This window comes from Eulemur rufifrons, chromosome 7 (genome assembly GCF_041146395.1).
Source record: "Eulemur rufifrons isolate Redbay chromosome 7, OSU_ERuf_1, whole genome shotgun sequence".
Taxonomy (NCBI): domain Eukaryota; kingdom Metazoa; phylum Chordata; class Mammalia; order Primates; family Lemuridae; genus Eulemur; species Eulemur rufifrons.
The window spans coordinates 153,875,828-153,894,038 of NC_090989.1; the positions used below are offsets into that span (position 1 = coordinate 153,875,828).

Here is an 18,211-nt window from a genome sequence, read left to right on the forward strand (position 1 = left end):
TTTCACTACCGAAAAAAAGGAAAAAAATTCAGGGAGAAACACAGAAACTGGTTCCAGGAGATGACAGCAGACCCACCACTAATCCAGAGATCATAGACCGAGCGTTTCCACTCGAACGACCCCCTGGGACTACAACGAGGCTGAAGGTAGGGAGCGTCTCCAGGTCTACTGCCAGACTCTAATGGCCAGTCTCCGAGCAGCGGCACGAAAGCTGACAAATTTGGCTAAGGTAAGAGATGTTCGCCAGGGGCCGGAGGAGAGCCCTGCGGCCTATTTAGAAAAGCTAATAGAAGCCTTTAGGCAGTATACGCCTATGGATCCTACTGCAGAAGGGAGTAAGGCAGCAATAATGATGGCCTTTGTGAACCAGGCAGCCCCCGATATAAAAAAAAAAAAAAGGCCGCTCCAGTAGGGGTAGGATAGAAAAGAATCAGTGTGCCTACTGCAAGGAGAGGTGGCATTGGGCTAAGAAATGCCCAGAGAAAAAGGGAGGCCCAGGGAAAAAAGCGTCGCCTAAGAAAATTTTACTTGCGGGGCAAGGAGAAGATAGTAAATAGGAAAGATGGGGTTTGGCTCCCCTCCCCGAGCGCAGGGTAACCTTAGATGTGGAGGAGATCCCGGTTAGTTTCCTGGTAGACACAGGGGCAGAACATTCAGTAATTACTAAAACCAACAAAAAATTGTCCAACAAAATTAGTTGGGTGCAGGGGGCGACCGAAACTAGGCCCTACCGGTGGACTACCCGGCGAAAACTGGACCTGAGCTCAGGGCAAGTGAGCCATGCTTTTATGGTCATTCCGGAGTGCCCCACCCCCTTGCTAAGAAGAGACTTACTCACAAAGCTAGGGGCCCGAATTCATTTTAAAGACAAAGGAATAATAATAACTGATGCAGAGAGAAACCTTATCAGCAGCCCTCAGGTTACTCAAGTCCTGACTCTGGCCCAGGTAAATAAATACTGACTATACCAGCCTATGCAAATTCATCAGGAAATAGAGATTGAACACTGGCTTCGAAAATTTCCTGAAGCCCAAAATTTCCTGAAGCCTAGGCCGAGACAGGGGTAGCAGGATGGCCGGCGTGCCTGCGGATCATCACAGCTGCTGCTTTGCTGGTCAAAGACTCCGACAAGCTCACCCTGGGTCAGCATCTGCAGATTACCACCCCTCACGCCATAGAGGGGATCCTGAAGCAGCCGCCAGGACGGTGGATTACAAATGCGAGGCCGACTCACTACCAGGGACTTCTGCTGGATGCTCCTCGCATCGAGTTCCGGGCTCCTGCCATCCTGAACCCAGCCACGCTCCTGCCAGATCCTGAGCTGGCAACGCCCGAACATAGCTGCCTTGAAATCCCGGCAGAGACCCAGATGGCCCAAAAAGACCTGCAAGACCGCCCTCTTGCGAACAGTGACCTGACCTGGTTCACGGACGGAAGCAGCTTTGTCCAGGAAGGACACAGGCAGTGGCTGTAGTCTACACTCCGGGACACCAGAAGGGAGACTCCCTAAAAGCTCGAGACAACCGGGCCGCGGACGCCGAGGCCAAGAGGGCTGCAGAAAGACCTACACCGACAGATGTCCTACACTTGAGCCTGCCGCCCCCGGGGATGGGAGAGATACCCCCTCTACCGGACTATTCCAGTACGGACATGGACTAGGCCAGAGAAAAACTGAGGGCGACGCGGGATAAAGACGGCTGGTTCCAAGATAGAGAGCACCGCCTGATAGTTCCTGAAACTTTGGGGAGTCACCTACTAGGACACTTGCACCAGACAATGCATCTTGGCAAGAAAAAGATGTTGCAGTTTCTAGACACTGCACAACTCAGATTCAAATCAGATTCCCCTTCAAACAAGGGAAGACAGCAGAAAACATTGTCAAGAACTGTCATGTCTGCCAGGTCATGCAGCCGGGGAGAATCAGAAGGACCCATGCAGGTACCAGGGAACAGGGAGGCAGCCAGGATTATTTTTAAAAATAAATTTTACGGAGGTAAGACCAGGAAAATATAGATACAAGTACTTGCTGGTCATGGTAAACACTTTCTCAGGGTAAATAAAGACTTTCCCTACAAAAGGGGAAACTGCTTTAATAATGGCAAAAAAAAAATATTTAAAAAAATAGTTCCCAGATATGGGTTGCCGGAAAACATAGGATCTGACAATGGGCCAGCTTTCACAAGTCAAGTTAGTCAAAGACTCGCCCAGGCTCTGGGGGCAGATTGAAAATTACATTGTACATATAATCCCCAGAGCTCAGGGCAGGTAGAAAAAATAAACAGAATCCTAAAGGAGACTTTGACTAAATTGGTTTTGGAGACTGGCGGGGACTGGGTGACCCTCCTTCCCTTCTCCCTATTCCGAGCCCGGAACACCCCCTACCATTTAGGCCTAACCCCTTTGAGATAATATACGGTGCTCCTCCACCAGTAATACCAAAAATAAAATCTGGGACTCTGTCTGAAAACCCTAAAAAAAGTGTTACAGGCTGTACAGGCCCTGCGACGGGTTCAGGGCCAGATCTGGCCTGCCCTCCGGGCCATTTATCAAGTCACCGGACAGGAGGGAAAAAAGATTAACAGACTGGGTATGGATAAAATGGCATAATAGCAAAACCCTAGAGCCCAGGTAGAAGGGACCTTTTCAGACTATTCTTGTTACCCCCACTGCCCTAAAGATTGACGAAGTGGTGACCTGGGTCCCACGTAAGACCTGCCAACAAGGACGAGCGAGAGCAGCAGCAGGATCAGTGGAGAGCCTTGGCAGATCCAGAAAATCCACTGAAGACCAGACTGACTCGTGTGACAACCAGACTGTCGCAGGACCAATGATAGACATACACGGACTAAAAATAGTTGTGGTGACTATAATATTCATAACACTTATAGAAAAAATAATGACTGACCCAAATCCCCACATGCCCTATCACCTCACCTGGGAAATCACTAACTTAAAAACCCATGAAGTTTATAATAAGACTTCAGGAACGGTCCCACTAAATACTTGGTGGCCGGACCTGTATTTCAACTTAAAATAATTGCCAGGCATGGACAATCTACAGGACGACCCTAAGCAGCAGAGATTGAGCTATAAATATCAATATACCCAACGTCAGGCCCGGATAGAGTTAAATAAAAATAGGTTTTATGCATGTCCAGGATTTGAAATAGAAAAAATAAGACGCACGTGTGGGGGGATCGAGTCTCTCTACTATGCAGCATATAGGTGTATAACCACCAATGACGGAGAGTAAAAATGGCAGGTACAACCTCTTTTCATCAAAATGTCTTATGTCCGGCCATGCTCATGAACCAAGTATGCCTCTGACTGTAACCTGATACGTGTAAGATTCACAGATAAAGAAAAAAAGGACAGACGGTGAGTCTCGGGACTATACTGGGGATTAACTCTCTATGACTGCCACTGGAGGGGGCAGGGCACTGTAATACAATTTAAACTAAGGGTTTCTCCCATCTTGGGCGCTGTAGGGCCCAATCCAGTGCTGAGAGAAACCAGTTCTAACATTTTGGGGGTGCTAAAAAAAGAACAAAACCGCCCACACCCAACTGTAGCCCCACTTTCATTTTCAAGGACCCCCAGAGCGACCCCCAAAGTAACCCCCAGAGCTAAGGAATTAGGAGATCCCTTATGAAAAATACTGACAGCAGCATATGAGACATTAAACCGCTCTAATCCCAGCGCCACAAAAGCTTGTTAGTTATGCTATATCAGACCCCCTTTCTACAAAACAATAAAAATAAATACCTCCCTTTAACCGTTCAGGAAAAGAGGCCCCCAGGTCCTACACATGAGACCGCAAAGGCCCGGGGCAACACTTCAGGCAGTCACTGGGAGCGGAACCTGTGTAAAAAAGGTGCCCCCTAGCCATGCACAGTTTTGTGCCGAAGTCCACCTGTCTATAAGCTGGACTGGAGGAACAAAATAGGTGGTCCCGACACTCAATAGATAGTGAGTTTGCTCCAAAACAGGCCTGACTCCGTGCCTCAGCCTGTCTGTCTTATTTAATGAGTCAGAAAAATTCTACATCATGGTACTAGTGTTTCCTAAAATTATTTACCACCAGAAAGATGACATGTATGCTACATGGATGAAAGGCGCGGAAAACATTAAAATGACTAAAATAAAAAGAAAACCATTTACAACAATAACCCTGGCCACCCTTTTTGGTCTGGGAGCAATAAGAGCAGAGACAGATATCTTGGCCTTAGCAGTGCAACATAGGGGGTTCAATAGTTTAAGGGCTGCTATAAATAAAGACATAGCCAGAATTAAAAAATCTATCTCCCATCTAAAAAAATCACTAACCTCATTGTCTGAGGTGGTGTTGCAGAATCGGAGGAGGTTAGATCTAATGTTTCTCCAACAAGGAGGACTATGTGCAGCTTTAAAAAAAAAATAATAATACTGTTTTTATGCTGACCATATCAGGATAATAAAAAAAATCCATGGCTAAAGTTAAAAAAAGACTAGCAAAACGAAGGCGGGAGCCCAAACCAAAAAAAAAAAATAGTTTAAGTCATAGTTCAATAGCTCCCCTTGGCTGACTACTTTACTCTCCACCTTATTAGGACCTTTAATTGTGCTTCTACTCATGCTCACTTTTGGACCATATATTCTAAATAAATTAGTCACCTTTATTAAAAAACGGGTCAATACCGTACAATTAATGGTACTACGACAACAATATCAGAGGCTAAGCCATGATTCCTGCTTAAAATTAAAAAAAATACGGGACCCCATGTACAAGCAAAAATGCTCGTAAGGACAAGAAAAAGGGGGGGAATGTAGAACTAGAAAATATTATAAAGGGCTAACAGCCTATTTCAGCTTCTGTATCCATGGCTTGCCTGATGCTTAGCTTGGCATAACAGGCTTCAGGAAAATTAAAAAAAACAAGGCCCCAGGGAGGCGACCACAAGTTACTTCCTGATAAAGGACTAGGAGCCCCGGGGCTCCCACCGACCAATTAGATAAAAAAAGGGCAAGACATAATCAGTGTGTGAATAGCTTGTGTAAGGCGTGTGTTTCCCAATATCTCTCTAAACCAGAGACCAGAGTCTTGTAAACAGCAGAGAGTATAAAAACTCACCTTGTACCACAAGGCGGGGTCCTTGTCCATGGAGAGGCCACTGAGTTGGTGCTCTGGGACCTGGACCCTAGCTCAAGCTAGCAAATTACCTCCTTTGCCGTTTACAACCTTGGTCTCTGGTTCCTTGTTCCGAGGGCCTAGGGGAACCGGATCAAACAACTGCAGGAACTAAAAGTACTAAGGCATGACTCCACTGGGGTCATCCATGGTTCTGGTACAGCTGTGAACCGGAACATATGCTAAAAGACCAGGCCGCTAGCAGAGTACATTTGTCTATGGGATACGTGAACTACCAACAGTCAAATGCAGCTTCAAAACAACCCCTTACCAGCCACATTTGGGGCCACCTGTGGCAGTTTACAAGAACTCCAGAAATGGAATTTCATATCACAAGCACCTCTGTCTACATCCCAGACCCTCACTCAGCCTGCTATGGCCTGAAGTGGTAACAGAATATAACCCTGTGACATCCTGGGCTTCCTCCTGTGAGCTCCTGGATCCCAAGGTGGGCCAGCCTCTGTGGGTCCTGTGCTGCCTGTAGCCCCTCCCGGGGGTTGTCATCCTATACTATGAACTATTAATCGCTTTGTAAATTTTGAGCTATAATTCTGACTCAGCTGCCTCTTCATACCCAAATCCAACTTGTTAAGGCTTACTAAAAAAAACCCACACACACACTAATTTCACTTTAACAGAGAAACCAATATCTGAAATTATTATAATCATGTCATAAAAATGAAGTAAAACAAAAGTTGGAAGCTACTCTTCTCTCAACCAGGTGATGGAAAACAAGGCTGTTGCTGTTATTACTGCAGCACCAGGTACTACTGCCCATGACATTTTAGTATTCAGACCTCTCAACAGCCCTATGGAGTTGGTATTACTAATTTCCCAGTAATCGATCCTATCTCATAAAAGAAATTATGACAACCTGGTAAGGGGATGGGGGGGGGGCTTTTGTTTGTTTGTTTCTTCTTTTTCCCTTTTGTTTCACAGGGCAAAGGAAACTCAAGTACTTCCTTCATATGGGACTCCCAGGAGTCAACCTTGGGGGCCCAGGAGGACAGCCATTTCCTGTTCGGCAAGCTTTTTTTTTTTTTTTTTATTTCAGCATATTATGGGGGCAAAGGTTCTTTCTTTAACCCATGACACAATACCAGGCAGAAGAAGTGCTTCAGTCCTATAAGTACTCACCTGAGCTCATCCTCTGGGTGTTTCTGTTGTAGTCTCTTCCCCAAACCAAACCCAAAGAAGCACACAGCAAACATGGGGGTGACCCCAATGATAGGGGCGGCCATGCCCCGATATAGCCCCATGATGCCCTGCAAGGAATCACAGAAGCAGAAGCTGTTTACAGACACCATCACCCTTTATATCACTGAAACAGGGAAGCAATGTGTGGCTTCCTTTCTTTACCTCCTGTCAAAGCAAGGAGAATTTTTTTAAATTTTAAATTATTATGGGTACATAATAGTTGTATTAATATATACTTACAGGGTACATGTAGTATTTTTATACAGACATACCATGTAAATTAATCAAATCACCGTATTTGGGGTATCCATCACCTCAGGTTTTTAACATTTCTTTGTGTTAGGAACATTCCAATTCCTCTTTTTTTTTTTTTTTTTTGGAGACAGAGTCTCGCTCTTTTGCCCTGGCTAGAGTGCCATGGCATCAGCCTAGCTCACAGCAACCTCAAACTCCTGGGCTTAAGCAATCCTTCTGCCTCAGCCTCCCGAGTCGCTGGGACTACAGGCATGTGCCACCATGCCTGGCTAATTTTTTTCTGTATATTTTTAGTTGTCCAGATAATTTCTTTCTATTTTTCAGTAGAGACGGGGGTCTCACTCTTGCTCAGGCTGGTCTTGAACTCCTGACCTCAAGCGATCCTCCTGCCTCGGCCTCCCAGAGTGCTAGGATTACAGGCGTGAGCCACCACGCCCGGCCCTCCACTCTTTTATTTTAAAGTATACCCTAACTTATTGTTGATTATAGTCACTTTGTTGTACTATCAAATATTGTTCATTATATCTAACTATCTAACTATATTTTTGCACCCATTAACCGTCCACTCTTTATTCCCCACTCCCCACTATCTTCCTCAGACTCTGGTAACCATCATCCTACTCTCTGTCTCCATGAGATCAATTGGTTTTAATATTTAGCTCCCACATATAAATGAGAACATGTGAGATTTGTCTTTCTGTGCTTAGCTTATTTCACTTAACATAATGTTCTCCAGTTCCATCTATGTTGTTTCAAATGGCAGGATTTCATTCTTTTTGTAGCCATATAATAGTCCATTGTGTATAAGTACCACAATTTCTTTATCCATTCATCCATTGATGGACACTTAGGTTGATTCCATATCTTGGCTATTGTGAATTATGCTGCAATAAACATGGGAGGGCAGATATTTTTTTGATATATTGAATTTCCGTCCTTTGTACATATACCTAGCAGTGAGATTGCTGGGTCATATGGTAGTTATATTTTCAGGTTTTTTTGTTTGTTTTTTAGGTTTTGAAGCAAGAAGTTCATTTTACTTTCCAAGGGAGGAAAGGACACAGCATAAAAGAAAAAAAAGCGGTGGCTCGCGCCTGTAATCCTAGCACTCTGGGAGGCCAAGGCGGGCGGATTTTTGAGCTCAGGAGTTCAAGACCACCCTGAGCAAGAACGAGACCCCGTCTCTACTAAAAACAGAAAGAAATTATATGGACAGCTAAAAATATACATAGAAAAAATTAGCCGGGCATGGTGGCGCATGCCTGTAGTCCCAGCTACTCGGGAGGCTGAGGCAGGAGGATCGCTCAAGCCCAGGAGTTTGAGGTTGCTGTGAGCTAGGCTGATGCCATGGCACTCTAGCCCAGGCAACAGAGTGAGACTCTGTCTCCAAAAAAAAAAAAAAAAAAAAGGAAAGAAAGAAAGAAGGAATGCCAGCCTCTAGGATGAGTGACTTCGTTTTTACTTTTATTTTTTTAATCTATTTTTTATTTTATCTGTTTATTTTCTTAATATATAAGACGGGGTCTCACTCTTGCTCAGGCTGGTTTAGAACTCCTGAGTTCATGAGATCCTCCCGCCCCAGCCTCCCAGAGTGCTAGGACTACAGGCGTGAGCCACTGTGCCCAGTCTATGGCTTGAGCTTTTTGATGGGGTTATAGAGAACAAAGCAGTTGTTGCGAAATGATAATGGAAGGTGGTTTGTGGTTTTTTTCTTCTCTGCTAGACTGGCTTTATCTGACTTCTTGGATTGTGGTCTGGCAGATGTGGAGGAGAGCTACGCATCCCTTTTCTGCCTGCTCAGTACTATTCCAGTTCTATAAAACAAGCTCATAATTTTTGTGACCTTTCTTGCCTTCCTTGATGGATTTTCTTAGGAACATGGACATTTTGTTCTTGTTTCCTGGTGGGAACTGCAATAAAGGTTTCTTCCTGGTTTCTTTATTGGTGGAAATAGCAGTTGCTTCTCATGGTTCTCGTTCCTTTAAAATCTGCTGCCAAGTTCCTCCAGAAATGAGAAAATATATGCCACCAGCTCACCACGACTTTCTTCACTCATTAGAGTCAGGTCCATCAGTCTGTGAGTTTGTCCTGTCAAAAGGTGATGCTAGCCTTTTCTGTCTCCTAGGGGCTCCAGGTGTTTCTTGGCTTTGTGGCAACATAACTCTATTCTCTGCCTCCATCTTCATATGGGCTCTTTGTGTCTGTGTCTTTTTCTATTCTCTGTTTTATAAGGAACTTCTATACTGTTTTCCTCAGTGGTTGTACTAATTTACATTCCCACCAACTGTGTACCAGGGTTCCCCTTTCTCCACATTCTTGCCAGCATTCATTATTGCCTTTTTGTTAAAAGCCATTTTAACCCTGTCAGATAGGTGGTTTGCAAATATTTTCTCCCATTCTGTGGGTTGTCTCTTCACTTTGTTGACTGTTGCCTTTGCTATGAAAAAGCTTTTTAGCTTGATGTGATCCCATCTGTCCAATTTTGCTTTGGTAGCCTGTGCTATGGGGGTATTACTCAAGAAGTCCTTGCCCAAACGGGGGTATTACTCAAGAAGTCCTTGCCCAAACCAATGCCTGAAGCATTTTCCCAATGTTTTCTTTCAGTGGTTTTATGTCTTAGATTTAAGTCTTCAATCCATTTTGATTTGATTTTTGTATATGGGAAGAGATAAGGGTCTAGTTTCATTCTTCTGCATATAGATATCCAGTTTTCCCAGCACCATTTATTAAAGACTGTCCTTTCCCCACTGTATGTTCTTGGCACTTTTGTCGAAGATAAGTTCACTTTAGATGTGTGGATTCATTTTTGGGTTCTCTATTTTGTTCCATTGTCTATGTATCTGTTTTTTGGGTTTTTATGTTGTTGTCTCGCTCTGTCGCCTCAGCTACAGTGAAGTGGCATCACCATGGCTCACTGCAACCTCAAACTCCTGGGCTCAAGTGATCCTCCTGCCTCAGCCTCCCGAGTAGCTGAGACTACAGGCACATGCTACCACATCCTGCTGATTTTTCTATTTTTTGTAGAGACTGAGTCTCTATTTTTAATAGAGAAGGGGGTTTTGCTCTTGCTCAGGCTGGTCTTGAACTCCTGGCCTCAAGAAACACTCCTACCTTGGTCTCCCAGGATGCTATTATTATAGGCATAAGCCACTGCACCTGGCCTATGTGTCTGTTTTTATGCCAGTACCATGCTGTTTTGATTACTACACGTGTATAGCATAATTTGAACTCAGGTAATGTGATTCCTCCAGTTTTGTTCTTTTTCTTCAAGACAGCTTTGGCTACTCTGGGTCTTTTTTTTTTTTTTTTTTTTTTTTTAGACAGAGTCTCACTCTGTTGCCTGGGCTAGAGTGAGTGCCGTGGCATTAGTCTAGCTCACAGCAACCTCAAACTCCTGAGCTCAAGCGATCCTCCTGTCTCAGCCTCCCGAGTAGCTGGGACTACAGGCATGCACCACCATGCCCGGCTAATTTTTTCTCTATATATTTTTAGCTGTCCATATAATTTCTTTCTATTTTTAGTAGAGATGGGGTCTCGCTCTTGCTCAGGCTGGTCTCGAACTCCTGAGCTCAAACGATCCGCCCACCTCGGCCTCCCAGAGTGCTAGGATTACAGGCATGAGCCACCGCGCCCGGCCTTTCTCTGGGTCTTTTGTGTTTCCATATAAACTTTTTTTCCCCATAGAAATTTTAAGATTATTTTTTCTATTTCTGTGAAGAATGTCACTGGTATTTTGATGAGGGTTGCATCAAATCATAGAATTTGTAGAATGCTTTGGGTAGTATGGACAAAGAAAGTTTTTAAGGCCAGGTGCAATGGCTCACGCCTGTAATCCTAGCACTCTGGGAGGCCAAGGAGGGAGGATCATTTGAGTTCAGGAGTTTGAGACCAGCCTGAGCAAGAGTGAAACCTCGTCTCTACTAAAAATATAAAAACTTACCTGGACATGGTGGCACACGCCTGTAGTCCCAGGTACTCAGGAGGCTGAGGCAAGAGAATAGCTTGAGCCCAGGAGTTTGAGGTTGCTTGAGCTGGGCTGACACCATAGCACTCTAGCCCCTGCCACAGAGCAAGACTCTATCTCAACAACAAAAAAAGAGAGCTCTTATTTATTTTTTTTTATTTTTATTTTTTTTGAGACAGAGTCTTGCTCTGTGGCCTGGGCTAGGGTGCTGTGGCGTCAGCCTAGCTCACAGCAACCTCAAACTCCTGGGCTCAAGCAATCCTCCTGCCTCAGCCTCCCGAGTAGCTGGGACTACAGGCATGCGCCACCATGCCTGGCTAATTTTTTCTATATATTTTTAGTTGTCCAGCTAATTTCTTTCTATTTTTAGTAGAGACAGAGTCTCACTCTTGCTCAGGCTAGTCTTGAACTCCTGACCTTGAGCGATCCTCCCGCCTCGGCCTCCCAGAGTGCTAGGATTATAGGCGTGAGCCACTGTGCCTGGCCCCTATATCACTTTAATACAAAATAATTTTTAAAAGCAGAATGTGTAAGCCTCTAATCCCAGCTACTCAGGAGGCTGAGAAAGGAGGATTGCTTGAGCCCAGGAGTTCGAGACTAGCCTGGGCAACAGAGAAAGACCTCATCTCAAAAAATTAATTTTAAACAAACAAAAATGTTGGGGCTGGGTGTGGTGGCTCACGCCTATAATCCTAGCACTCTGGGAGGCTGAGGCAGGAGGATAGCTTGAGCTCGGGAGTTGGAGACCAACCTGAGCAAGACTGAGACCCCATTTCTACTAAAAATAGAAAAAATTAGCCAGGCCTGGTGATGCTCGCCTGTAGTCCCAGCTACTCTGGAGGCTGACACAGGAAAACTGCTTGAGTCCAGGAGTTTGAGGTTGCTGTGAGCTAGGCTGATGCCACGGCACTCTGGCCAGGTCAAAAGAGCAAGACTCTGTCTCAAAAAAAAAAAAAAAAAATGTTGGGGCTGAGCACAGTGGCTCATGCCTGTAATCCTGGCACCTTGGGAGACTGAGGCAGGAAGATCACTTGAGGTTGGGAGTTTAAGACCAACCTGAGCAAGAGCAATACCCCATCTCTACCAAAAAATAGAAAAATTAGCCAAGTGCAGTGGCACACACCTGTAGTCCCAGCTAGTTGGGAGGCTGAGGCAGGAGGATCACTTCAGCCCAGGATTGTGAGGTTACAGTGAGCTACGATGATGCCATTGCACTCTATCCCGGGCAACAGAGTGAGACCCTGTCTCCAGAAAAAAAAAAGAAATTAAAGTTGCTCTTTACAGAGTTGCAGGAGAATCAGGGTGCTGCATTCTGGGAGGGCTCCACAGACACAGGTCAAAGAACCTGCCTTGCTGCAGACCATGGCTATCCACATCTATTCACAACCAAAGGGGTACAACTGAACATGTCAGAATTATTCCTGATTCCTGCAAAGGCCTAACACTGCTACAGGCTATAGGTAGACGCCAACCACAAAATACAAAGGCAATAAACAGGAAAAGGACAGAGATCTGAATAGCAGCATGTGACAAAGTCCTTTCAACGTCCCTCCCACAGCTCCCAATGTGGGCTGAAAAGGATGCCCAGGTCCTGAGAGGCCAAGCCCAATCTTCCTTCCACTAGAATGGCCCATCCAGCTCTATGCAGCATAACCTAGACCTCTGCCCAGCAGCTCCAGAAAGCAGAAAGCTGAGCCTGGCACAGCAAAACCCCGGACATGCACAAATACCAGAAAGGACGCCTATCCAACTCTTCAAGGAGTTGGGTTTATATAAACCACTATCACCAAGTTCCCAGTACTCAACACATTGCTCATCCCTAGACTGGTACTCAATAACATTTGTTGACCAAGAGGCAGGTAAACTTGCCTTCTTCCATAAGGGCAGGGAACTTTGAGCAGATCTGAAGCCCACAGCCTCCAATAGACCCTGATCAGACTCCTCCCTGGGCATCGGAGATGTAAGGAGGAGGGTCTTAAAGAAAAAAGGGCAGTACCACCTCATTCAAGGGGGGTTGGGTGGGCTCCACCTAACGATCTTCCTCCCACATCTGAGTTCTGCCGGAATCCTGGTAACAAATTGTCCAAGGCTGAGTCCAACACTTACCATCACCCCCTTTTTACCTAGGTGATACCTACTTCTCAGTTTCTGTATATTTTTTAAAGTCTACATATTTAATAGAGTGCTTATTTGTATGAGAGTTATATTTTAGGAAGCAAAGGAAGAAAAAAATTCTTAAGGGAGGCCAGCCGTGGTGGTTCACGGCTATAATCCTAGCACTCTGGGAGGCTGAGATGGGAGGATCACTTGAGCTCAGGAGTTCAAGACCAGCCTGAGCAAGAGCAAGACCCCAGTTCTACTAAAAATAGAAAAATTAGCCGGGCATCATGGCACATGCCTATAGTCCCAGCTACTTGGGGGGCTGAGGCAGGAGGATCTCTTGAGCCCAGGAGTTTAAGTTCGAGGTTGCTGTGAGCTAGACTGACACCATGGCACTCTATTCAGGGAAACAGAGTGCCAAACAAACAAAAAAAAGTTATTGAGGTCTTTTTAGACATGCGTTAATGAATGAGTAATAAATATCACTAATACTTAATGCTTTTAAAAAATCATGTTTTCACTATTAAAAAAAATCTGAAAAGTTATGTCATCAAATAACTTCAAACCAGTTTAGTGTCCCTGTCTAGGGGTTGGGAAACTCTGACAGCCTCTCTCAGTTTTCTAAAACTGGCTGACTTTTCCTCCAGACTTCACATGCACTTCTGAGATGGATCCCTATCAAACTGATTCATCCAGATGTACATTTTCTTCTACTTCATGTCTCCAATTATTTCTCACTAATTCTCTGTGGTCTAAATTCTACCTTCTAAAAGACATTTTATTAGCTTCAGTCATCTGTATAAAACAGTAGCTGGAAATACAAAAGGCTCCAGAGCAGATGACAATAGGAGCGCACAGGGTGGCACAGTAAGTAAGAGAGTCACAGCTGTGGGTTACACCTCCAGCAGAACCACACAAAGTTAGCCTATACCCCTGGGAGGGTAACAAACCAACTCCGTGAATGTGTTTTTCTGAGTAAGAGGAATGCCCAGCACCAGATACCATACCTCTCTAGTAAGAGTCTTCCGAAAACAGTCAAAGGTCCCAGAGTACATGGGAGGCTGTCCAGGCAAACTTGGTGGCTGAGTCTGCAGTCGGACCTAAAACCAGAAGTTAAAGTACAGTCACCTTCCAGAATCAAAACTGCCTATCATCCCTGGCTCAAACCCAGGCAAAAACACCAAAATACCCAAACCAATCCAAAACAAAACAAACACCTGCCTATCAGCAGCAATTGTCTGCCAAACTGAAAAGGGAAATCTGTACCTGTGTACATACCTGTCTTTGGCATTCACTGAACCTGCTGGATTCAGACTTCTCTTTCACCTCATTACTGCTTCATTCTTTTTATTGGCAAATACTATCCCATTATACGAATATAGTACATTTTATATATCCATTCATCAATTGATGGACATTTGTGTTTTTTCCTTTTCTTTTAATTTGAACCCCAGTCTTGCTCTGTCACCCTGGCTAGAGTGCAACAGCATCATCAGAGCTCATTGCAGCCTCCAACTCCTGGGCTCAAGCAATCCTCCTGCCTCAGCCTCCAAGTAGCTGGGACTATGGGCACACACTAACATACCATAATGCCCAGCTAATTTTTTTTATTTTTTGTAGAGACTAGGTTTCGCTATGTCGCCCAGGCTGGTCTCCACTTTTTTATTATTATTGATAATGCTGACATAAACATTTGTGTACAAGCTTTTGTGTGGATATATGTTTTCAATTCTCTTGAGTATCATATTCATCAGAATTCTCCAGAGAAACAAAACCAACAGAGTATGTATGTATATATACATACATATGTATAAACACACAAAAACATACACATATATATTTCTATTTCAAGAAACTTATTATGAGGAATTGGCTCACACCATATTATGGAGGCTGAAAAGTCCCAAGATCTGCAGTCAGCAAGCTCGAGAACCAAGAAGTGCTAATGTTTCAGTTTGAGTCTGAAGCAGGAAATGACTGATGTCCCAGCTCAAGCAGTCAGGCAGGAGGAATTCCCTCTTACTTGCAGGGGAGCCTCAGCTTTTTGTTCCATTCAGGCCTTCAACTGATTGGATGAGGCCCACTCACATTAGAGAGGGCAATTTGCTTTATTCAGTCTATGGATTCAAATGTTAATATCCAAAGCACCCTCACAAGGCCAGGAGGATCACTTGAGCTCAGGAGTTTGAGACCAGCCTGAGCAATGGCGAGACCCTGTCTCTACTAAAAGAAAAAAAGAAAAAAAGAAAAAATTAGCTGGGCGTGGTGGCGCACACCTATAGTCCCAGCTACTCAGGAGGCTGAGGCAAGAGGATTGCTTGGGCCCAGGAATTTGAGATTGCAGTAAGCTACGATGATGCCACTTCACTCTAGCCAGCGTGACAGAGCGAGACTCTTCAAAAAAAAACACTCTCACCCTCAGAATAATTATCTGAGTACCCTGTGGCCTAGTCAAGTTGACACATAAAATTAACCATTACAGGTATTTATGAGTAGAATTTCTGTGTCATATGTTAACTCTCTTTAACCTTTTGAGGAACAACCAGACTGTTTTCCAAAGTGGCTTCACGATTTTACACTCCCACAAGCAGTGTAGGAGGGTTCCAATTTCTCCACATCCTTATCAACACTTGTTATTATCTGTCTTTTTGATTATAGACATTATAATGAGTATGAAGTAATATCTCATTATGATTTTCATTTGCATTTCTATGATGGATAATAATGTTGAACATCTTTTCATGTATTTATTGGCCCATTTGTACATCTTCTTTAGAGAAATGTCTATTTAAATCCTTTGCCTATTTTTTTATTATTGAGTTGTGAGTGTTCTGTATATATTCTAGATGTCAGCCAACAGATTAAATACAACCTCATGAGACCCTGAGCTAGACCACCAATCTAAGCTGCTTCTGAAATCCTTACTCATGGACGGTAAGAATTAATGAATGTTTATTGTTGTTTTCAGCCACTAAGTTTTGGGGTAAGTTGTTAAACTTCAAGAGATAACTGATATACCCAATTACTTCTGCAGTCTTTCTCCTGGCTATTCTTCCTGCTTACTATTCTTCTGCTTCCAAATTCTTCTCAAGGTTGCCATCACACTAACCTTTCCAAAACACCATTTTCACCATGTTGTTTCTCTATTTCTTTTACTTATTTATTTTTATTTTTAGAGACAGCATCTCACTCTGTTACCCAGGCTGGAGTGCAATCATAGCTCAATGCAGCCTCAATGCAGCCTCAATGCAGCCTTAGCCTCCCCAGTTGCTAGGACTATAGGTGGGCACCACCACACCTGGCTGATTTATTTTATTTTATGTTTTACGTTATTTTATTTTTTAGAAACAGAGTCTCACTGTGTTGCCCAGGCTGGTCTTGGACTCCTGGCTTCAAGCGATCTTCCTGCCTCATCCCCCCAAAGTGCTAGTATTACAGGCATTTTAGAACTTTTCTTTTTCTTTTTTTTTTTTTTTTGAGACAGAGTGTCACTCTGTGCAATCTCAAATTCCTGGGCTTAAGCAATCCTTCTGCCTTAGCCTCCCAAGTAGCTGGGACTACTGGCATGCACCACCAAGCCCGGCTAATTTTTTCTATATATTTTTAGTTGTCCAGCTAATTTCTTTCTATTTGTTTTTTAGTAGAGACGGGGTCTCAATCTTGCTCAGGCTGGTCTCAAACTCCTGAGCTCAAACGATCTGCCCGCCTCGGTCTCCCAAGTGCTAGGATTATAGGCATGAGCCACGGCACCTGGCCCCATAAACCCCTTAAACTTGCATGTCACCTCTGTCACCTAAAGAATAACTTCCTTGGCATGGCATATAAGGCCCTAACAAATACAAGAATGAAAAATTCTGGCCAGGCATGGTGGCTCACGCCTGTAATCCTAGCACTCTGGGAGGCTGAGGCAGGAGGATTGCTCAAGGTCAGGAGTTCGAGACCAGCCTGAGCAAGAGCGAGATCCCTGTCTCTACTAAAAATAGAAAGAAATTAGCTGGACAACTAAAAATATATAGAAAAAATTAGCTGGGCATGGTGCACATGCCTGTAGTCCCAGCTACTCAGGAGGCTGAGGCAGTAGGATTGCTTGAGCCCAGGAGTTTGAGGTTGCTGTGAGATCGGCTGATCCCAGGGCATCTAGCCCGGGCAACAGAGTGAGACTCTATCTCAAAAAAAAAAAAAAGGGTTTATGGGACACAACAATAGAAATACCCAGAGGCTACCACTGCTTTACATTCAAAATCCCTTATGTTGGCCTTCAGATCCTCCATGGTCAGGCACAACCTCCTCTAGTTAGTAGGGAGAGAGAAATGGATCAAAATTTCTGACTGATACCTTTTTGTGAGTTTATACCTGTCTCATCATGACATCAGCCATCCAAACCAGCAAGAGCATTAAAGTCTCCCACAGTTGATCTTATTTTACAACCTGATCCCGATTTGCAAGCCCATACCTGCCTCATTCCTGCCTTCCCCATGCCAAATTAGCTGGTTCTACCTACTCCTCCAGTGAGAACTCAGCTAGCACTTCAATGTCTGCCCTAATATCGCCTTCCATAGAGCCTTTCAAAGCCCCAACTCTAAATTGTTACAGTTCCTGGCCACAGCTCAGTCACCTTGGACCTCAGAAATCACCTCAAGGTCAGGCTTTGACTAGAGTTCACCTAGCTCTCTTAAGACCACAAAGACAACCGTCAGCAATTTGTGGTTTTGGATTAAGCTAAAAAGAGGCTTTTTGGTTGTTGAATATGCCAGTGAGCATTTCAGTCACTTATACAGAGCTCATCTGGCCCTTCTTAGAAGTGATACTAAGGATAAAAGGATATGGAGGTAGGAGCAATATTTGTATAAAGAAGCAAATAAAGGTTTTAGTTTTATTTAAAAAGAAGCCCCAGATACCTAGAACTCACAAGATCTCTGCCTGTATGGACCAAGAGTACGAAGAGAAACCAGACTATTGTCCCTTATTAGACAGTGCTGTTTGGAATGACCATCAGATGGGAAGCACTAACACACACAACATTAACCATTAGCTAAATAAACATCTGATTTCATGTTGCACAATGATCTAACCAGCCCAGCTATTTTAATCCTAGTCTTGCTATAGAATGACCCCAGCATGAGCTCTACCTTAGGGAAGCTCCTCTCTTGAATGAAAGGCAGCAAAGAGCCTGCTGCCCAAACCTGAAAGAGGAAGTGCCCTCGAAACTATTTCCCTGTGGAGGAAACCTGATCCAACACCCTAACCAGGTGCCCCCCATTCCCCCCACGGGCTTCCAATCCTTTAAGACTCACATCTGCTCCCCACAGGCCCACCCTGGTCATGACTTGTCAATTTCCTTCAAACCTGTGTCCAGAAATAAGGTTAGAAAACTAGGATGAAGCTTCGAATGCTAAGCCACAGGCCATGGACTTTGGTCTCTAAGCAAGGCCTTGCTGAAGGTGTTGCAAGCAGAAGAGCTATGGGATGATGTGAGGAAGCCCAGGGCACAAGCGCTGATGACAGCGCTTTCATTTCTCTCAGACCCT

At 44.3% G+C, this 18,211-nt stretch overlaps 1 protein-coding gene across 1 annotated transcript in view; it reads right to left on the reverse strand.

Annotated features, from left to right (window-relative positions):
* The window catches only part of SLC25A20 (solute carrier family 25 member 20), a 34,473-nt gene that overhangs the window by 15,414 nt on the left and 848 nt on the right, over nt 1-18,211 (reverse strand). Inside the window, exons 2-3 of the mRNA XM_069473621.1 lie at nt 13,691-13,783; nt 6,305-6,432 (exon numbers count right to left, since the gene is read on the reverse strand). Of these exons, the coding sequence (XP_069329722.1) occupies nt 6,305-6,432; nt 13,691-13,783 (221 nt within the window). The remainder of the gene's footprint in view (nt 1-6,304; nt 6,433-13,690; nt 13,784-18,211) is intronic.